General features: G+C 42.9%; 1 protein-coding gene across 3 annotated transcripts in view; it reads left to right on the top strand.

The window, feature by feature from the left end:
* The window catches only part of znf827 (zinc finger protein 827), a 66,149-nt gene extending 44,071 nt beyond the window's left edge, over positions 1 to 22,078 (top strand). Inside the window, exons 6-15 of one of the 3 annotated variants that reach the window (XM_075463144.1) lie at positions 1,068 to 1,310; positions 3,249 to 3,303; positions 3,481 to 3,581; positions 7,443 to 7,580; positions 8,828 to 8,999; positions 9,931 to 10,097; positions 12,779 to 12,988; positions 14,128 to 14,305; positions 17,190 to 17,240; positions 17,565 to 17,651. In XM_075463144.1, coding sequence (XP_075319259.1) covers positions 1,068 to 1,310; positions 3,249 to 3,303; positions 3,481 to 3,581; positions 7,443 to 7,580; positions 8,828 to 8,999; positions 9,931 to 10,097; positions 12,779 to 12,988; positions 14,128 to 14,305; positions 17,190 to 17,238 — 1,313 coding nt within the window. In that variant the 3' untranslated portion in view covers positions 17,239 to 17,240; positions 17,565 to 17,651. Of the gene's footprint in view, positions 1 to 1,067; positions 1,311 to 3,248; positions 3,304 to 3,480; positions 3,582 to 7,442; positions 7,581 to 8,827; positions 9,000 to 9,930; positions 10,098 to 12,778; positions 12,989 to 14,127; positions 14,306 to 17,189; positions 17,241 to 17,564 lie in introns of all 3 variants that reach the window. The other 2 variants (XM_075463145.1, XM_075463143.1) reach the window with 2 other exon arrangements.
* The last annotated feature ends 232 nt before the right edge of the window (positions 22,079 to 22,310 follow it).

The raw sequence follows: 22,310 nt of genomic DNA, 5'->3' as shown, positions 1-22,310 counted from the left end.
ATACATCCAAAATTACAGTTCAGTCATTGCCCTTGTTGGTTCGGAGATTTTTTATTTTTTTTTTACATCGTTAGAAATTGGTAACTAGCTTCAGACAAACTCTTAATGAAGCATATGTCGGTCACTATTTTCAGACTTGTTCCAACATCTGACAGCACACAGAAAAATGTCTAGATGAGAACAGCTTCATTTGGAATTCAGCTCTGTTGAAATACATCAGAGTAAATACACGAGAGCAGACAAGGTAATGGAGAATGTTAACATATACTGGGTGTTAGAATATTATGTAATAATGTTGTAGGAATTATGATGCTAAATATTCAAAGAGAATATCAAGATGCGCACTATTACACAAAATATAGTCCACACAGACTGCAGTTTTAAGTATCTGTCAGTTTGCACCCAAGTATAAATCCAGCATTCGAAACACTACTTTAGTAGAGCTAAGCATGAATTGTTAGCCTGCATAAAAAACCCCGTCAAATTCAAAGCCTATTTGAAGGGAAGAGGTCATTAATGCAATGAGACAAAGAAAAAGCAGGTGATGAAACAAGCATATTTGTTCTTTTTCTGAACTTTCCTCATTTATTTTCTCTTATTTTTTTTTTTTCTGTAGTATCGCTTCACAGGCCTGTTTGGCCTCATGCTATTATTTAGATAAATCCACCTGAGAGGATTAGACAGGGAAATCATTTTGATTGAATGGTTACAGTAAATCATTGGCATCCGGGGGGGCAGAAACCAACACTAATCTTTATTTAAGGGGCAACAAAACAGAGAAAGGCTAGGTAGCGCTTGTTTAATTTTAACAGTGCTTTGTGTTCGTGTCAGACACTGATGTTTCTATTTCCGTCAGAGGCTGAGAAATAAAGGTTCTATTGAACAGTGACGGTTGTCTCCACTTTTTCAGAAAGCGAAAAATCTCATTTAAAAGGCTTTGTGTAAACAGTGATTTAGTTTAAAATAGCTTCCTCTTTTTTTTTTCTTTTTAAGAATTCCAAGGTCTAAACGGATAAAATAATCTGCATTCAGATGAAAGTCTAACCAGTAACTGCCTTCTTCTCCAGAGAACAACAAAGATGCCCAGTACCAGAAGGTGAAAGTAAAGGTGGAGCCCATGGAGGTGGACCCGCCGCCTGCAGAACTCACCCCACCCGTCTCTCACCTCCTGGCCTTCAGCACTTTAGGAGCGAGTGAGAAGAGTGAGCCAATGAGTAACCTCCCGGAGACGTTGGCCTGTCCCCAGAAAGATCTCTTCTCCCAAGACATATCGGTCAAAATGGCATCTGAGCTACTGTTCAAATTGTCAGGTACGCTCTCCAAAGACACTTGCACCGTTGACGAAGAGACTGCAGACACCCCTACAACACGCACGCTCGCAGTATAGGATTGTGTGTTTTATTTTTACTCTCTCACTGCGGCACTTTGTTGTGTAAACCTTACACATTTTGTGATACTGGACTATAAACCAAACATGTATTTTAGTTTCCATCCTCCAGTGGCTCCGTGGTAAAGTCGAGGATATCTGCCATGTATTGACAACCTGCTTTTTACCTGCATGGCCATGGAAGTGACACTGAGGCAGTAGACAGCTGTTGTATTGCTAGATTAAGACAGAGCTTTGAGGTGTATCCATCATCCCCCAGAGAAAAGGCAGATGTGTGTGGAAGGTGTGTGTGTGGCCAGGCTCAATTCTTGTCCAGAGTATGATTTGCTTAGTTTAAATGCCACATAGACAAACAAGCTTGTGACAAATCCCCACCCCCCCCACTTTTCTTGCTCTCACACATATTCACAAATTCACACATTGACAATTTTTCTTTCCCACACTGTCTTTCACGCACACCTTTACACACTCCCACAAGGCCCCGTGGGGAGTGGTGTCTGCACAAATGCCCCCTTCTTCCCTCCTCCCTCTTCTTCTTTCCCTCATTCTCTCTTCTCTCCCTTGACTCGTTTTCAAACATGCCAGCTCAAGCACACTTGGCTGCACATGCCCCCCCCCTCTTCACTTCCCCTCCCTTCTCCCTCCCTTTACATTTCTCCTGTGCGGCATCTCCATGGCAACGCGGAGAGAGACCTCTGTCCTTGGCGAGCAATGTGACGGAGTGGGGTGTTTTGGGTACGGAGTTGGTGTTGGCTTGTAAGGAGAGGGGGTGGGGGTGGAGAAGGCGAGTAGAGAGGGCATTGGGGGTACACAGCATGCCCACCCAGAGAGGCCAGGCCATCGCTGGCCTGGCAGCAGCGACAAACACCCCTTTAGAACTTGGTTTGAATGTGAGGGGGACTGGAACAGAGTGGGCTGCTGTCACACAATGAGCAATCAATATGAATTACCCAGAGCAGTAGGACCTCTGAGACACATCAGCAGCAAGGTCGCTCTGAACACTGAGATGATTGCAGCTTTGAAATTCACTTCAGTGCATCGCCTTGAAACTCACACATATGGCTCCATTCTCAGTCATTTTGTATACTGCTCTACTACTACTGAACACTGAGAAGCCATTATCTATGCTTAAGGAGTGGCTGATTTGACCACTTTTGCTTTATTTAACATTTAGAAACCTCTTAGAATATTTTACCAAGGGAGTAAAGTTCCAGGATTTCTTCTTAATGCTTTTTATGTAACGTACATTTTCTGCAGCGTTGCGCCGTGAAGACGCAGGACGCACTTCCACTAATCTGGGGAGAAATTATTACTTTTTTGCGAAAAATATAATACGAGGCTTGACTCAGTAGGTGAGAGGCTAATCAGTCATTTGGTGCCGTCACTTTACCGCCAACGGTCTTACCAGCAATTTGTGGAGTCAGCCGAAAATAAATACTTGACTTTTACAAGTTGTGAAAACTAGACACAAATGTTGCCACCTGTCACAGTAATGAGTTGATGTAAATAAACGGTGTACTGTCCACACTTACTGTATGTAACATCTTTTAACCCTGGCAAATGCGAGGTGTTACAAAGCGCTTTTACAGTGCGATTCTCAGACAGCTTTTTATTGTATTCAATAAAAACACACACACATTGATGAGCACATCCAAGTGGGGTACTGCATCATACCCAAGGACACCTGGAGGGGCTGGTAATCGAACCGTCAACCTTCCAACTGGTGCATCGCTGCTGTAGCACCTGTGCCACAGCCGCTAAAGTAAAAGAAGGAACAAAATAATAGCACCACTTCATGACTCATTTATAAATGTTACCATATTAACTGGTTTCATGGGTATCTTGTTGTTGTCATTTCCAGAAAAAGTCAGCAGAGCCAACAACCACAAAGACATCAACATGGTTGGAATAAACAGGTAAGTTAGTAGCACCTGACATATTTTAAAATGTATAAAAAATACTGTTTTTTGGGGGTCATTTTCAAATGATTAGTAATCGATGACACGGTTCAACTGCAGCCTGCGCGCGTGCAAGTGTGTGTGTGATTTAGTGGCTGTGTATGTGTTGGTAACGTCATCGTGTCTCTGTTTCAGTCCATTCCTGGACGATTGCTTCAGACAATCACCCTTTAACTCGCGCTCCAAGAGCTCTTCCCCCGCAGAGGCCAGCTCCTCTACCAGGGTAGCATTCAACGGTGAGACACATGTTGCACGCGCACACACTTACACACACATATATGCAGTAAAAAAAAAAAATAGCATGAGCAATAGCAGAGGCACCAGGACAAATCAATAACCATTGCGGAAAGCCAACTGTTGGAGTGCCATTATGTTCCTTATATTGTTTTTCCAAGCGGTTTAAGGGAAATGACTTTATTTTGATAAATAGTTTTAATGGTTAAAATAATTTTCTCTGTTGTTTTTTGGTTCCTGCCTTTGCAAATGTAAAAATATGAAATGTATAACTTGAAGTGCTCGACACAAAGCAGTGTTTAAGAAATAGAAATTACAGAGGATACACTTCTATTGGATTTAGATAAGAAAATGGTGGATGTTTTTTCGTAAGACAGAGATATATAGATGTAGAAGATATGTAGATAAGATAATTGTTGTGTTAATCAGAAAGGGGAGGGGGGTATCATACGGGGATTTATTTCTGTAGAGAAATAATCGATCATCCATGAATGCTGATAGTCTTATACGTACTGTACAAGCACTGCTCTCTGTTCAGGCAGCTCTGGCTAACCCCCTCTACCTGTCTCATATGTAGCACTTCATCTGGCCTTTCTGACCTCTCACGTATCTCTCCAACCTAAAGGCTCTGCCCAGGGCATCGCCTGTCTCCCACTTGTCCCTGGCATCCCAGAACTTCCCTTCATGTTTCTTTGACAGTGAGAGATTCAGAGGTTAATTAGCTTGTGCCAGCTTTGCCTGTCCCTGCCAGTTAATGAAAATCTGATTGGCTTCTGGGTGTCAAGAGTGTGTTGAAAGCTAATTCGCCGAGGCCTTTCCCCTGTGTGTTTAAGCCTCATGTCCAGCCTCTGTTGCTTTCTTCTCTTACACTTGTGTTCTGTTTTACCTCTTTCTCTCTTTCACTTGGGCCTATCTCCTCCTAATCCTTATTTTTTTCCTCTGTCTTCATGTTCTGTCCTACCCCTTTTATCGGCCCCTGATCTAAACATTTGTGAATAGCTGCAGGGAGAAAAGAAAATGTGCTCCGAATGGCACAATGGACAAATATATCCAATTAGCACTTACGAGTGGAGTTAGGATTAATGAGTTCCCTCAACTGCCTGCTCCTGTGAGCGGACAACGCGTTGCTTGTAAGTGATGTGCTACAACCACAGCTGTATCGTGATTGGTTGACAGCCGTATATGACTTTGTGTCGGTGTTTAAACAGGCACAAATGGCGCTAAAAAAGTGCGTGTTTCCCTTTAAGCACGAAAGAAAGAGTTGAGTAGGAGTTTGTGTGAAACGAGTGTGACTTCAGGAGTTCAGTGTCTCCTCCTTCCAGACTGGGCTTCAGCACACTCCTTCATTTCTTGTTTGTGTCCCTCTTCTCCCCTCTAAAAGCACTAATTAAACCATTAACCACTTCAAGGCCATACACCCTAATTGGCTTAATCATCAGTGTGTCTGCTGGGTCATGGCTTTCGGTTCCAGCTGTCTGACTTCTCACCACCCTGTGTGACTTAACCAACACCAAGTGTCACTTGTGAGTTGGGCAGTTATTTCTTTCTTTTTTTTTTTTGTTCTCTGTAAGCTTCAGCCACAAACCTTCTAAGGCAGTCAAAGATTTGCAGAACAACCCATGCACAGAGTTTGGAGGAAAGTTGTAGCATTTCGTAGCAGAGGTCAGAAAGCCAGAGTACCATCACATACAGTTTCAGAACTTGAGGAGCATTATTTCTACTGACTGTCAGTTTTTCTCTGGATTAGTCATTTAGTTTCTGAGTTTGGTCAACATCGTCGTGATCTATTCATCCCACTTTCTTCAAGCTCATGGCGACATCTTTAATGTTTTATCAAGTATTAAATTTACTATGAAATAACAGAGAAAAGCGAATAAACCTGGGAAATGTTTGCAAACTGAAATGATTTACAAACTACTGGTTATCTGATGTCCAGCTTGCAGCTGCACCTTTAAAAGCTCTGCTGATTGAAGACTTTGTTGTCTGTAGTCCAGTGTGAGAATCTAGTGTGTGAAATACTGTTAGAAATAGTGTAAAACTAGGTGCATCTCTCAAAGTTTACAAAAATCAAGGGAAAAATCAGGATTGCAGAGAAAGTAATTTAATTTATTATTAATAGTTATTCAGAAATGAGTGATCATAGCACTCCTGTGGTTGCCCAGATGCATTCTGCTCCCCTCTACTCTCTGAAAAACTAAACACGACAAAAAAAATGGGAACAATTAAACAAAAGCATCCAACACAAATATGCTAGTTTCCATTTAGAGGGCAAAGAGGCAATTAAGTATGTGAGACAGATACAGGGAAAATGTTCAAGGTTGGGTGAGTCAGTGCAACAGCAGCCGAATGTCTTCTTACACCACCATCTGTTCATTTCCACTGGCCACAAAAACTGCCCCAAATGCCAGAAAATATTATTTGCCTTTTCTTCTTAAGGCATTCAAATCCTCAGAAATGCCTCACCAGTCGGCCAGACTGGGAACTGAAGTCATTTAAAGAACACCTTTCCCTCTCTATGATGTTGTACCTATACAGGTTTTAGTCAAGGCCAGCCTGTGAAGCCCGAACAACATAGAAACTTAATCTTTTTCTTTTTTGTGCTTCCAGCTGTAGAGGTTCAACAACATAACAGAGAACAGTTCTCCTTGTTTTCCCCTTGTGATTTATTCTGTGCTCTACTCGTGTAATGAGGGGGGAATTCAAAGAAGCGGCTTCAGTTCTTGAGAGTTTATCTCAAAGTATTTGCCACCACTTTTTTCCCATATTTTCATTTCTCTTTGGGATGGGCATACAATAAGGAGAGCTGCAGTGTTTGTGTAATTGTGTTGCAGGCTTCACAGTAAAGCACTGCTGCATGCTGTTGACACTTAGGAATGCATTTACACTGCAAGACCCACAGGCTACATAAGGAGCATCTGTCAAATGGTGCCAGACAGGTTTCAGACTTGTGGGTTAGCAAATTAGCCTACAGTGAAACAGTTGTTCAGCTGCATCACTGAAACAAAAAGCACTTCAGCTTTTCCTTTTTCATGCGCCAGAAAATGTGGGGGGAAGAAAGAGAACTTTAAATGTTTGTTTTGTCAGTATTTTATACCACGCCATGATTTACATGAGGAGACTCCACGAAAGCTACGCTGTGCTGCACGCATCGTGGTGTTGCTAAAGGAGCCACCATTCGGTAATAATAACTCATTTTCACTTTCTCCTTTTTTTAAATGTCATATGTGTTTGGGTATTTTTTGTTCTTGTGTCGGTCATTCATACTTTGTGTGATCATGTACTCTCAAGGGTGAATGGGCACGTTCACAGAAAGGTAACGTCCGATGAAATGATCACAGCGAGTTAGAAGATGTTTTATGTGCTCTAATAAGCCAAAACTGAATGACCACACCTGAATAATACGCTGTTGCAAGGCCAAAGTCTTTGGCTGTACTCCGTACTTCCTCCCGTGATTCTAAAATGACCCCTACAAGCGAGCATGGTTGTTTGTCTCGTTTGTGTGGCCCTGTGATGACCTATGGACCTATCCAGGGTGTACACCGCCTCTCGTCCAGCGGCAGCCTCCGGCACCGCCGCCCCCCCCCCCCCCGACCCAGAATTGGACTAAGCGGGTATGGAAAATTGATGGATGGTACAAAAAAAAACCGTTTTAAAACGGTGTGTTTTCGCCACTTCTGTTGCAGTTGCTTCCTGATATCCCCACTGGGCTGCCATTTCCCTTGTTTCCAGTCTTTACGCCAAGCAAACTGAGTTCTAGTTGACAGTGTTTGGTCCCTGTGCAGATGTTATGTAGCTGGTTGTGGTGGCAGTGAATGATGGCTATGATTTATTTATTTATTTTTTTCTGTCTCCGTGTGTTTCAGACTCAGAGAAGGATGACGGCGAGCCAGGAAACGGGATCGCTCAGTGGAGAATACACGAGCAGCTCTTCCCCTGTCCCGTCTGTGGCAAGGTGTTCGGCAGGCAGCAGACCCTTTCTAGACATTTGTCTTTACACACAGGTAAACAACCACACAGACACACACACACACACACACACCCACTATGACATAATTAGCATTCGTGCACACCACTCCTGCAAATCTACCTGCACATTTGCATCTCTTTGCTAATGTACAGATGTTAGGTATTGTGTTTGTACATGTCTTGTGTTGGTGTTGCCCACAGTAAGTAAACAAGGTTGACCAGACTAGATTACCCTTCCTTTAAAGAGATTACTACCATGATTAGTCTCACTGGGAAAACTGCCCGTCTAATTACCCAGCTAGAAGGATGCCTCACACGCACACACTTGTAATTCCGATGCAGCTATGATTGGTTCGCTCATTCACTTTCTCTCTCACACGCTCACGGACATGGGAGACTTCCCCACTCCCCTGTGACCTGATTACACTGCGTTTTCAAACTTGGCCTCTCTTCACTCCCCATTGATCCATTCAGCCCCATCACTGTCTTCCACTATTCCACTCTCAGGCCTTGTTAGTTCAAAATATGACACTTGTCCTGCCTGCAAAATTTTGTTTCAAGCAAATTAACTCTGAACTCGAAATTAATGCAACCTTCTTGGGACACCAGACCAAATCACAGGGCACAAGAATGGAGAGTCGTGTACAAAATGCCCCCACACAATTGGACATGCTCTCACATTTTGCGCGCGCACACCCGCTACATGGCACACACACACACACACACACACCATCTGAGAGTGTTGGCTGTGAACAGCTTGGCCACACCACAGAGAGCAGAAGCAGGGGCATATGTCAGTGTGATGGTCTTTTTGGTTTCCCAGGCGACATAAAGGTTGCCTGGCTTCGTGTCCTTGGGGCAAATGGCGTGTTTGTGTGTGTGTTGGCGTGTGTGTTTGAGGAGGGGGAATTGGAGGGGTTACATGTGTTGCTATGTTGATTTGTTTTCGGATAAAAGGAAATGTGTTTTTGCATAGATTCTATAGTGAACACAAACATTGGGGGGGGTGGGGGTATGTTTACATGTTTTCACTGTCTAGTGGCATCTATGGAAATAATCTTGTGCTTCCCAGAAAAGTGGATTTTGTGTCAAATATCAAATTTTTTTAATTTATTTATTTTTCTTCATCATCTGGGGATCTAATTTAAAGTTGGGGTTAGGCTTTAAATAATTTGATTTAAACGTGCTGTTACGCCTCAGGCACCGAGCACCACTTCACAAAACATCATCTGAGGTAATGTTGACTGTAACCAGGCTCTTACGTCCGTGTGTTGTGTTGCAGAAGAGAGGAAGTACAAGTGTCACCTGTGTCCTTACGCAGCCAAGTGCAGGGCTAACCTCAATCAGCACCTGACCATCCACTCTGTCAAGCTGGTCAACACAGACGCCGAGCAGATCGTCAGCGCTGTTACAGCCGACTCTGCTGAGCGCAAGAACTGCCCTTACTACTACAGGTAGTGATTACAGAGCAAGCACAAGCAATACACCTACTCACGATGTCACAAGCCAATAATAAGGATCGGAGCTGGACGTGATTGAGGATTTTCTTTCTTTCTCTTGGATTGACGTGTATCTGCAGCCTCGTGCCATATTTAATCCTGGCACATTTTTTTTTAAATCTGTGTTTTGTGTGTCAGCGACGTGTCCTCAAAGGAATGGTTAAACATTTTTGTAAATATTTTTTTCTGCTTTCTTGCTAAAAGTGCATCTGATGGATTAGATGAATTCCACTTTCATATCTGCCTTTTGAACTTGAAGCAACAGGAAGTTAGTCTAAAGGGTGGGAGGGGGGGACAGATTTCTCCAAAGGTAATAGAAAACGAGACTTTAAAGCTCACTAATTAACACTCTGTCTCATGTGCTAAAAATACATGCAAAAAAACTGAAGTATGAAAAATGCTTTTGATTTTCCTGACTTGGGCTTGTTGACTTCCTCGACTTCATGGATTGTGTATGAAACCCTGCAATGATTAGAAGACCCGTTTGTGTTATTAAGATCTGCCAGTAGTTGAGGTTTTAAACATGCGAGAGAAGCAGGCCGTCTCTTCCTGCCTCCTGTTCTTATGTGAAGCCAAACTAATCTCGTCCTGGCTGTGGCTTCATGTTTGCAACTTACAGACTCGTGTAACTCATGTTTTTTCCAAAATGTTGCTTTATATTCTTATGTATACACTGTATATGTAAATTCTTATATTAATTAGTCAAACCATTTCTTAATTACAAAATAAGTCTGTTTTTCCAGTCGTCTCAGTCTTATTTAAAGAAATGTCGATGCACCATACCATTTGCCAATTTATCCCGGCAGAATGTAACAGAAAAGCTGACTGTCTCCCTCCTCTTTTTCTCACTATCTGCCTTCCTTTTTCCTCTGTGTTCTCTGTCCAGCTGCCATGTGTGCGGTTTCCAGACGGAGCTGAATGCCCAGTTCGTCAGCCACATGTCGCTCCATGTGGACAAGGAGCAGTGGATGTTCTCACTCTGCTGCAGCGTCTGCGACTACGTCTGCATGGAGGAGAACGACATGAAGAGCCACATCAGTACTGGGCATGCAGGTAGTGGTGGCTTGCTTTTGTTGAAGGGCGAAAGAGATGAGCTCTCTAATATGTGCCATTAACCTGTCAGTGGTTCTATTCGGTGCTACGGTTTATAAACACAACTCCCTAAAGCCGTCTTAAAACATGAAATTATGCCATTTATTCTACAGTTTATTGTAATTGGATAATAGGATCCGAATCAGTTGATTATCTCATGATTTCAGTTTTTGTGCAACCTTACTCATTCCTTTTGTTCCTGAAGCTGTAAGAAGTGCACGATTTGACTTCTCCAAAATGATTTATGGAGTTATTTTGAAAATTACTCGCACATGTAAGAGTGGGCGGTAGCTTACACGCTGCGGTTCTTGTTCGTGGCTCAGAATAGAAATGCAGGGCAATGTTTGGACCGTAACATATTTTCTGTTGTTTTCATTCTGTACACCGACACGTGGAGTTTAAATTTAACCGACTGACTTTTAGGCGGAGGGGGTTTTAAGGATCGCAGCCATTTTTGCACACATGCATCCCCGGTGCTGCTTTTCTTTAGCTTATGTGAATGGTTTGCAAGCATAAACTAAACTAAGCGACCCAAAGTGAACATGAGCGCTTTGAAGATACTTTCAAACATTTCAACTGCTTCTACCAGAAAGCATTTTATGTTTAATTGTGGACAACAAATAATGGTCAGCTGTAATTGCTTTGGTGCTTGGAACCCAGGTTGACATATAAACCATCATAGTTCGGCTTCATTTCAAATCTATGATATTGAAGTCATGGAGTCATCTTTTCCTAAACATATATTCAACCGTCAGAAATCTGGGAGTGACCTTTGACAGTCATCTGAGGTTGGACAAACAAATTAACAATGTTGTCAGGACTAGTTTTTTCCAGTTATGTCTCCTGGCCAAAGTTAAAATGTTTTGAAGTTGTCATGACCTTGAGAGCCCTAATAAGTTCAAAGTTAGACTATTGCAATGCACTTCATGTTGGCATCTCCCAGTCTTCTCTCAGTCGCCTTCAACTTGTGCAAAACGCTGCTGCCCGTCTTTTAACCAACACTAACAGACGTGTAACACTCCTGTTCTTAACTCCCTCCATTGGCTTCCTGTCCTTTATAGAATTTATTTTAAACTTTTAATGTTTGTTTGTTTTAAAGCTCTTAACAGCCTCGCCCCATCATATTTATCTGAGCTTTGTTCAGAGGAGCCAGGGTAAGACGAGCAGCAGAACTGCTTTTTACAACCAATCCTCCTCTAATCGACTGTCTTTAGACTTTTAGAGCTGCTGGTCTGAAGCCCTGCTGGTCGATATGAGTGTTTTTTGTCTAAAACAGCTTTGTCTAGTTTCTTGCTGACGTTTTGCTCTTCCACTGAACCGCACGTTTGTTAGTTTTTGCTTTGTGTCGAGTCTGTGGGTGGGTGGGTTTGTCCGGCCCAGACAGCCAGGGGTCTTTCATAGGCCACAGTGGCCTTGTTTATCTGAGAAGGTTGGCCCTTATCGTGCCTGAGGGGAAAACAAAAAAATCAATAGGCCTTGGGTCCTTCAGAGACGAGCTGGGTTTACGATGCCACTGTGGCCATCTTTTAAGTCTCCCAGCCTTGTGTGGCATTTATCTCTGTCTCCGACAAGATGGACACCACCACCAAATGCACAAATGTAGAGGAGCGTGGCTTCTAGTCTCCTAAAACTTCCCAAACACACCCTTAGCCTTCACTTTGAGAGTTTCAATTATTTGTCAGGGTTTAACCCAGTTTGGTGAGGTGGAAAATAACTATATGGTAAGATTGGTACAGTTCCATCAGCTGTACTGGAGGCCGGATGACCTGTGTGGACACACCAAGGTAAAAGATTTCAGCAGGTGTCACAGTTTAAGCAAACTGTAACTAGCATAGCTTCTTTGGAAAATAGTGGGTTTTTTTTGTTGTTTTTGTGTTTTTTTTAATAAAGTCATTTTTTGCTTTGTAGCCTTTGGGATAGTTCTGAGAGAAGGGAAGGAGATGATAAACTCTGCTGCAAAGGAGCTAGCAGGTTTGTGCAAAGACCATGCTGTGTGCGACCCGGCATCCTTTCATTTAATTGAGGGCAATTATTCTTCTTCCATTTTAGAACGATTTCCCTGTTGTTAAAAAGCGTACGTGCTGCGCGTTTTTCATCTGTTTGTGTGCCTCTGTTCAAGAAGATGGGTCAACCACTTCAGGAGTCATGCAGGGCTTTCTCCCTCTGTTCCCTCCCTCCTGAGTGAATGCCCTTTGTTGAGCTGTGCCCTGAGATGCTCCCGCCATCTTAGCTCCTTCAGCCATGACCCGTGCTCCTTGGCGCTCCATCCTGCCCCCCTCCCCTTCTTACTCCCTCTCTCTTCGCTGTAAATTGTGGACTTAGAAAAGGGGATCAATAAAAGCACACTGCATCTCGATTGGGCTGGCAGCAGGGCCTGAGTCGAAGCTGCCTTTCTCTTTTTTCTATTTTCCGCTTGTGTGTTTGTCAGTATGTGTGTGGATGTAGATAACATGGGGAGGTGTCAGAAACGGATTGTCTGCACAATACACAGCCCGCAGTTTGTGCAAAAAGTATCCATGTTTTTCTTTACAATTGATGTTGGAACAAATTCCACTCGTTACTAGTTTTTTTAAAATTTTTTAATTTATTTTTTATTACTTATGCCGATGATCATTTCTTGCTTTCTGCCGTCTTGTTTCCAGCTCTGAACTCAAGAAGTCCCCTCAGCGAGACCAAGAGCACCTCATCATCGCTATCAGCCCTCAGCGATTCACTCAACAGCTCCGAGGGCGGAGACCTCACCCACGGTAACGAAGAACTCAAGAGCCTGCTCGCCCCACCCTCCTCCGCAGGCAGCCAGGCCAGCTCCGGAAGTCACTCAGGATCAGGAACTGAGGACAAGTCCGACAAAGGCAAGAAATTGTGGGAACTGTGGCCAACCAGATACACTTACCAAGTCAATACAGCAAGCAATATTTATGCCCACATAAGCCACGGTCAAAGTTGTAAAATGTCTTTACTTATTTATCACAACTTTTCCTTTTTAAATCTTTTAAATTCATTTGATCAGCATCATGAGGACTGAGGGTGAGCTTTGGTCAGCCTTGAATTACATTGACAAAGCAAAGTTTTCCAGAAAAGGCTCAATTCAAGGTTTTAAAACAGACAAAATGTTTTTTAAGCTCACCGTGCCATCTTCAGACCAGTTAAGAACGCATAAAAGAGGTAATAAAAAATCCTCTAATCGCTCAGTGAGAGATTAGCATATGTCAGCATATCCTGTGTTATTGCTCAAAATAAGCAGAAAACAAACTTTTTTAAAAAAAATTTTTTTTTTTAACTATAATGAAACTTTGTCTTCTGGTGCCCTTTAAAGACGTCTGTCAGGAACCTGCTCGCTGGGTTCAATATGAGGCATTGGATAGATAGAACCTGTATGCACATGATTCCAGGATAGTTGCATAACGCTGCATACGAGTTCAACAGGGACATCATTACGTGTTAGCTTCATTCACTGAGTTATATTTGGCTCAATCCAGGCTGTTCTCAGTCATGTTTCTGCTTTCTTTAAGTATCTTAACTCTCACATTTAACAATTGAAGATTAGCTTACGAGACACCAGGAGCACTTTTCAGCCAGTTATTGGAATTGTATAATGTTGTTTGAGGCCTTGTTGGGATTGTCTAAAGTCTGAGAAAACAAACTTCCATGATGTTATTGGGGTTATCTCGGCTTGGGCTTAGACACCACAAATACATAGCTTGAAGTTTTTGTTAGAAACTGGGGTGTGAAGTCATTGTCCACGTGGTCATTTACCAGTCAGGAGGACCTAACAAAATATCAGGATTTGTTGTGGGATTTGCAGGATCTTGTGTTATTAGAGCTTGAGCCCGCTCCAGATACCTCAGCCTCTGCTCTTTTTCTCAGGAAGTAGGTGGGCTTCTTCTGAGATTTCCAGTCCAGCTGAGTCTCAAATCGCTTAAGACATCCAGAGACCGTTGAGCCCAGTCTTAGCTCACGCTTTTCCTCTTTCCCCTCTCTCTCTCCCCAGGTTTTGAGTGTGTCTTCTGCAATTTTGTGTGCAAGACGCGCAGCATGTATGAACGGCACCTCCAGATCCACCTCATCACTCGAATGTTTGAGTGCGACGTGTGCCACAAATTTCTCAAGACGCCTGAGCAGCTGCTGGAGCACAAGAAGTGCCACACCATCCCCTCCGGAGGGCTCAAGTAAGGAAAGCAAGTACAGACAGAGGTTCCTAACGACACCGGTCCTTCCCCTCCCTCACCCTTTCAATTCACTGCACACATTCACAGACCTACATCAGGGGTGTGCTAGCAAGATTATTTCAATTTCACCGCCTTTTGAAAGCTGAAGCTCGAGCTGAAAACGTGTCCTTTGTATGTGGTCATAACCTCACAGGATGATAATAATGGTGAGTCACCTAACAAATCTCAGTGGTTTCAGTTATTTTGCATGCGCTAGTTAACGCTCTGTACATTGAACGCTGGATGTAGAGGGGGTGCATAATTGTATATACACCAAGCTAGTTGACACGATTACTGTCATTACGTACTAAATGGAACAGCACGTAGATGACGCACCCTCTGCAGAGACCAATAACCTACTTTGTCATTTAGAAATCTAAATTAAAAGGCCCCCTCTTTTTCTTTTTCTTTTTTTTTTTTTTCACACGTCAGACGAATGGCTCCGATCACATAAAACTAAGAACTTATGGTAACGGCCACACAGAAGACACCTGTAAACTTGGATTTATTGGGACAGATGAGCACAGATGCACGGTCAATTTGAAGATTATTTTAGCCATGTGGCTTTAATCAGTTAACCTCACTTTTATGTTCATTATCTGGTGCCAACAAATTAAATGAAACAAGCTGTAGTTTCCCTGCTCGACAGCTTCTCTTGGCAAGTCTGACTTATTAGGCAGTGGTCTGTGGGTCTGCAGTGGCTGTTCTGAACAGAAGGGAGAGTGGAAAGGAGATGGAAATGGACTTCCCCTCGGGGTCTGTTGTTTCTCTGCCCACAGCTAACAGACATGCCAAAGAAAAATATCAGAGGAAAACTGCATTCCAGAAAGCTACCCCCCCTTCACAAGCAGACACTTATGATATTATAATCTACAGTTGATTATATAAAATCTGTTAGCACAACCCTGGTACCCTCACTTCTGCATCATAACAAAACAGAGTCAATTTATATGCATATTTGCTGAAACTATATATTGCGTTGAGGGTTATTACACATACAATTTATTCATTTTCAAAAAACAAACACATGCAAATTGGATATATATTTTATTTTAATATATTCTGATAAGGCAGCTTTGTTTTGTAAATATAAATCTAGCTCTAGTCTCCTCACACGCCTCCCTCTCCCATCTCCATATTCCAGTCCCGAAGGAGCCTTTGTTGTACTGTGACACATTTTTGTACCATTTCAGGCCTGTCGAGCTAACACAGACTCATCTTGACGGTGGTTTGGTTTTAACTTGACCGTACAAATATTACTTAAACGCACCTTGCGGAGAATTTAACACAAGCCATGTTTTTGTTTTTACGCCGTTCACATAACTCCAGTCTGTGCATGTGCAGAACCATCGAATATCATTATGATTACCACCTCATCATGTCATAAACACAAAACAAACTGTGTTACATATAGTTTTCTATGTAGCCATCAGCGGAGTTAGCATGTTCTCAACTCGTGTAAATGTCTGGGATTGGTAGCATTTCACTGAATGATAGCAGGAAGCTGCCAACAAAGTCACACTGACTTCTGTCATGTAGAGAAACCCGCAGATAAAAGATAACAGCGAACACAAACACAAGAAGCCCCGTCGTGGCTCAAAGAGCCTCACATAGCATCTTGGTTTTAGCGTAGCGTGGGTGAATAAATGTAAAGGAGTTTTTAAATGTTTCTTCTGTCTGGTGTAAATGTTTTTGAAGGCAGGTGGATTCTTAAGAGAACGAGTCAGGTCGTGTATGCTGTAGATTAATTTCACTCAATGGAGGAAAAGAGAGGAACTACGCTGTTTTGATGTTTTTATTTTGAAATTGAACTGCTTCGCTGCACTGCCACTTTTCTGCCATGTGGGTTGTACTTCAAATTCTGCCAGCTGTACACTGGGGCTGGGTGGTATACCAACTTTTTGAATTCATATCCGTATTTTTTTTAGACAAGATATCAAGTCGGACAAGCCCTTTTTTTACCGTTTTGAGGTGACATTGTCTGCTTTCCCTGTGAAGCCGCACCAACGTATTTCTCCTCGCTCGTAGTGTAGCCTTGTCTTTCTTTCTTTCCGTGTTTGTCAACAAGGTGTGCTTACAACTTCTCCTCATTGTTGCCGACAGAAAGACCTTGTTTGTCTTAAGAAAAAGGAAAAATGAGCCTTTTTTTTTTAACCGTGATTAAATTCTCTTAAATGGAGTCGCAATTCTGCCCTCACCTCTGTCTTTCAGCAGAGCACATACAACGCATTTACGACCAAAGTACAACTTAAATACAACAAGTACAAACCAGACTTTGTCCAAAGGGGAATTTTACTAGACGACGTAGCATCTGCAAAATCGGTGGCTTCTGATAAACGTTTAGTTTTTCAGTCAATATTTATGGCAAATAGTATAAATAGGAACGGCTTCATTTTGAACTCTGCTGTGTTTAAATACATTATGTGAGAGCAGAGGTTGGAGGAAAGAGGCAAACAGATGTTAACAGCTGGCACTGGTTAACAGTTGACAATTGACAGAATGCAAATACTTACTGGTCTATAATGCTGCAATCAATCAATATAAGAGAATATTTATAAAAAAAAAGAATACCAATAAATACCATGTACTGCCAGTCTGTCTGCAAATACCAAGCTTTCATCTTTTTTGGTCATATCACTCAGCCCTAGTTCTCGCAGTCTTTGAACTGACCTAATTTATCAATACTGTTCCAAAGCAGGCAGAACCTAAACGGGTGTAGACAGATGTGTACATGTATATGCACATGAGCAATGTGAAGTGTTTCTCTATGTGTATAGGAGTGTGTAGAGAGGTAGAGAGGGCCTTGACCATTTCGAGGTTTTTCTGAGGTGATTCTGTTCTGCAGGGTTTGTGAAGCGCTTTGGGGCCCAGAGCAGATGAAAGGTGCTATTTAAATGTAAGTGCCACTCATTCCTTCATTTCCCTTCATGTCCTACTGCTCCAGTCTTTTCTTCAGCCTGTCACCCTCCCCGACACACACACATATATACCTGATCACCTCAATTCTTCCTCCAATAAACTGCCTCACATACCGCCTTGAGCACACAAAGCTGTACATTATACACAGTTTTCCTTTATCTGTCCTCCTTTTCATCATTTTGTGTTCATGTCAAGGTGTGTTACATGGTTGTGAACGTACCTTCCTTTCAACTGTCCTCTTCTTGTGTGTGTTGTGTCCTCCCTCCTTCCTTCCTTCCTTCCCTTCTGTTGCATTAACCAGGTGCCCTTTTTGCATCTACTCCACCAATCGTCCAGCGGCCATGGAGTGCCACCTGAAGACGCACTGTAAGATGGAGTACCGCTGCCGCATCTGCCAGGGACTGTGGCCCGACCAGGCCTCATTGGAGGCTCACATGCGGGGGCACCGCTTGGGCAACCACTACAAGTGTGAGCAGTGTGGCTACCTGTCCAAAACGGCCAATAAGCTGATCGAGCACGTGCGTGTGCACACGGGCGAGCGGCCCTTCCACTGTGACCGCTGCTCTTATAGCTGCAAGCGCAAGGACAACCTCAACCTGCACAAGAAGCTGAAGCATGCGCCGCGCCAGACTTTCGGCTGCCAAGAGTGCCCTTTCACCACCACACACCCCTTCGTCTTCAGCCGCCACGTCAAGAAACACCAGAGTGGAGAAACGGGGGTGCTGGATGGAGGCTTAGGAGGAGGAGAAGAGGAGGAAGATGAGGAGGCAGGAGGAGAGGAGTTGCAGATAAAGGGAGCATCACCGGGGCGGTCGTCTTTTCAGAAGAGCCAGGAGGGCTTCTTGTTCGGTGGAGGAGGTAGCAGTGGGGGGAGTGGGAGTAACAGCCCTCTCATGAGTCTAACAGCGTCTCAGGCGCTCCAGTCCGTGGCTCTGTCACTCACGCTGGGTAAGTCACACCAGTTTGACCCCGCCGGCCGTCTGCACAGCACGGCTGGCACCAACGGCAGCGACGCCACCAGAAACTGCTGCAGCAGCAGCCCCTCCCTCTTCCCCCCCTCCTCCCGCCACGTGTTGGAGCAGTACAAGAGTTGCGACCGGGCCCACCTGATCCCCCTCACCACCCTGTTCACCCACAACAACCGCTTCACATTCCACTCACACCTCCACTCCAGATGGCGGCCAACCACATCTCCTCTCCTCTTCTTCTCCGACTCAGCATCCCCCTCTTTCTCTTCCTCCTCACCCTCCTCCCACAAACACTCCTTCCTGGCCTACCTTGGACTGATGGAGAGGGCCAAAACTGTCTGACCTCGCCCTCCACCTCTCCTCCACCTCCCCGCTCTTTCCGCTCACTCCTCGGACGGTGGCGTTAAATGACACTCGACCACCGCAGTGGGAGCAACGTCTTTTCCAATCAGACCAGCAAAATAAGCTGGACCAGAAAAACATATTAAAGAAAAGGTAAAAAAAAAAAAAGAAAAAAAAAACATTTATAAGAGAAAAACGCTGTACATGCTAAAAGGCATTTATATCAAAAAGCTGCTTTTCTTATCAGTTCTATCAATTGAATTATTACTACTTCAAGTACTACACTCTATTACCTTTTTTTTTTTTTTTTTTTTTCCTGTTTTTAAGCATCTGAATGACCTGGACCCTGTCGCTTTATCTGATGAAACTAACGTATCTCAGTTTTATAGATATTTTCTTCAGTCGTTTGACAAGATAAAAAAAAAAACAAACAAACAAAAAAAAAAAGTTGAAAAAGACTAAACAAAACTTGCAAGTGCTATAATTTAGTGCATTTTTGTCCCCTTGCTCTTATGCATTGAGATAGCATGCCTGTTTCTGTGTTTCAGCTAGCTTTGACGTCATTAGGAAGCTGAATTGGAGATATCCTGAAGTGTTAGCGGTGCGCTGTGGACAGAACCAATGAAACGGAACGCTTTTCATTGAAAAAAGGCACGTTTCCAAAGCAACGCGTCAGACCACGCACTTACTTATTTATCAACCTTGTACATAGTTTTGTAGCCTTCCCTCCTCCCATCTTTTTGACTTCTGTTCTTTTTGTTTAGTTTTTTTGTATCATGGTGAAACCGTGTTGTGCTTCTCTGCTGACTGATCTCACTTCTGTCTCAGAATCAATGTAATATTAATGGATTATTAGATCGTTCTAATAGTTGCGTTTTGTTTTTTTTGTAAGCTCAGAAAATAAGCTGTGATAATGTAAATATCCGAATCTGACCTATCATTCGAGGGTATAAAACGATATAAATGCAAAGTATCGCCCATGCGTTTGCACTCACAGGTGAATAAGCAGACAAATCTTACAGAGCAGGGTTCCCCAACATTTTTCAACTGGTTCCCCCCCCCCAACAGAACGATTTTATACTGACAAAACTCTTGTGGGATGAGGGAGGGCACCTAAGAGTCCCCCCCCCTAAAAAATAAATAAAAATTAGCTCCCACCGAGAGATAATGGCAGTGAAGCAAATGACACTCCCCAAGATAAGGACGGTCTGGTCTCATTATGTTTGGGGGACCCTTGTTCTAGACAACCATTGTGTGACGTATTCATTATTTCTGAGACCAGGTTGATATTAGCACAGCATTATATGCAGAACTGTGTATCACACGCATACTTAGGAGATATATGAGATAACTGTTGTGTGGTGGTGACCCGCTCTGGGTTAGCGAGCTACCCACAGCCAGGGTGACCACAGGCCGATTCAATGGTGCTTTTTGGAGCTTTTTGTAATTTTTGTGTACAAAAAAAAAAGAAGAAAAAATGTTCCAAAATGACTTGAATGAATGTATTTTTGTTGATGTACATGGAAAAAGAAGCGGTGCAGAAGTGTGAACAGGGAGTGGGGGGGGGACGGCGTCTTCTGTGCCGTTTAAAGACGGGAAAAGTCAGTGTGTTTTGGTGGCCTTTCTGTGTCTTTTCCTTTTGGATTTGTTTTTGTCTTTCACTTGTTTTTATTTGGACTTTTTTACTGAGCCTTTTACATCCTATTAAACATTTTCTACTAACATTCATGGAGAGCCCATCGCGAGAAAAAAGCTCCTGCAGGTGCAATGAAGAAGCAAGGCCGTGCGGTTTGTGCAGCATTGTGTTGGACGGCACCGGCTTCTGTTCGGCTGGCAGACACGGTACTGTGTGTTGTTGTTTTTTTTGTTTTTTTTGTTTCCCCCTCCCTCCTCAACCTTTTTAAGTTTTAATTGCACTTATCGGTGGTTACTCTTAAAGCCAAAAGCACTTAATCCTTTTGTTTTCCTCTTTTTTTTTAAAAGTGCAAACTTTACCGTAATATGTTGCTGGAAATGACTTAATCAACACCCCATAGTTTCTAGGAATTTCTGGTGGTGCAGGAGGGTCTGCCTCTGTGAAATCAGAGAAAGTAATTGAACACAAATTGCATGAATTAGACAGTAGAGGTCAAGCCCCCCCCCCCCCTCCTCCTGGGAACTAAAGGTCCCAGGCTAAATTGTTTTAGCCAATTTTGCACAGTGCTGCACTTTGATTATGAGAATATGTGTTTATCCTGTAAGAAGCTCAAACAAAAGAAAAAAAAAGAAGTTTGTTTTGCAAGATGAGGCAGCGTAGTTCAAGTATTTCATTTTGAAAAAAGCTTTACTTGTAATCGATTGCGCTTGTGTTCTAAGTGGTCTTCAAGCCAAAATCCCTTATTTGTAATGGTGTTTTTTTTTTTTCTCCTTATTGTTTCCAGTTTTTTATGTTTTACTGATGCATTTTTAACTATTGTTGTTGTTTTTTCTTTTGTTTTTTCTCGTCAAATCAAGTCAGAAACAAGTTTATTGGACAGAGATCATGAATTGTTAAGACCAAATTGTGACTCGCCACAGGATGCGATGTTAGGATTGAATCCGTCACGTCCTGCTCTGGAGCAATGCCTCGATTGTCTTCTCCCCTCGACGTCGCCGTTTGTTTAATCCTTTTTTGCTCTGTCAACTCCAGCATGCCGTTTCTGGAAAGAAAGGAGCATCCCTCCCAACACGCACACACACACACGCACGCACACACACACACGCACACGCACACAAACTCTCTCCTTGTACTATCGATGTTATCTTTTATACTCTAGTGCCACTTGGTGGAAGGAAACCACCTGAGACTTCTGAGAATGAGTCAAACTAATTATCAGGGTCCAGTAGGAGACAAAAGATAGAGATCAAAAGAATGTGTCCACCCTTGACACCTTTTTTCAAATGTCTGCCTTTTAAATACAACGTAATCATGAATGGCTGCACTTCTTTACCCCCCCCCTCTAAGTTTGAGTGTAATGTTTTATTAAAACAGGTAACAGGGCTCTATCCGTTAGACAACCAGTATTCTTGAGCACTTACCCAGTTTGTTTTTTTGCCCAGCTGTACGCAGCACACTGACCTTTAAGCTTGACTACCTTTACAGCACTTCAGAGTATGCATGACATCGTCCTCGCTGGTCCTTTAGCACTTATTTGTGTTCAAAACTAACTCCCATGGTTAGCATTTATTTAGCATCACACTGCACTGTCTACAATCAGTTAGCTTTATGTTTGGCTGTATTTCATGATTAGAAAAAGGCTCAACTATCTTAACTTTTGGCACTTGGTAAAGATTGGTATGTGCTGTACAAAGCTTTTTTTTATTACTCCATTGTTAAGGCTGTACAGGGTTGTGACGATAACTGGTAAATAGATCATTTGTACTTTTTTGGTTTTGTATTTGTTTTCTTTGTTTGGCATTATTTTATGTTCAACTTGCCAGATCTAAATGTAACAGGATTTGAAAGTAAAGCTTACATCAGATATTATGTCAGTCTTCTGTTTTTTCTTCCGTCTTCGTTGGATGATGTATTTCACATGTTCCCGATGCGTAAACCCATTTTGCTGCTGTTATTTTTGTAGCAGGTAATATGCAGCATTGTGACCTCTGACAGGGGCAGTGAAAAACATCGATGCAGCGGTTGGGATATATCAGGAAGCAAGTGAGCATCCTGTGCTTGAAGTTGATGTATTAGAAGAAGAAGAAAAAATGGGCAGGCG

The sequence above is a fragment of the Odontesthes bonariensis genome, chromosome 4 (genome assembly GCF_027942865.1).
Source record: "Odontesthes bonariensis isolate fOdoBon6 chromosome 4, fOdoBon6.hap1, whole genome shotgun sequence".
Lineage (NCBI taxonomy): Eukaryota > Metazoa > Chordata > Actinopteri > Atheriniformes > Atherinopsidae > Odontesthes > Odontesthes bonariensis.
This window is presented reverse-complemented; position numbering and strand designations above follow the sequence as displayed.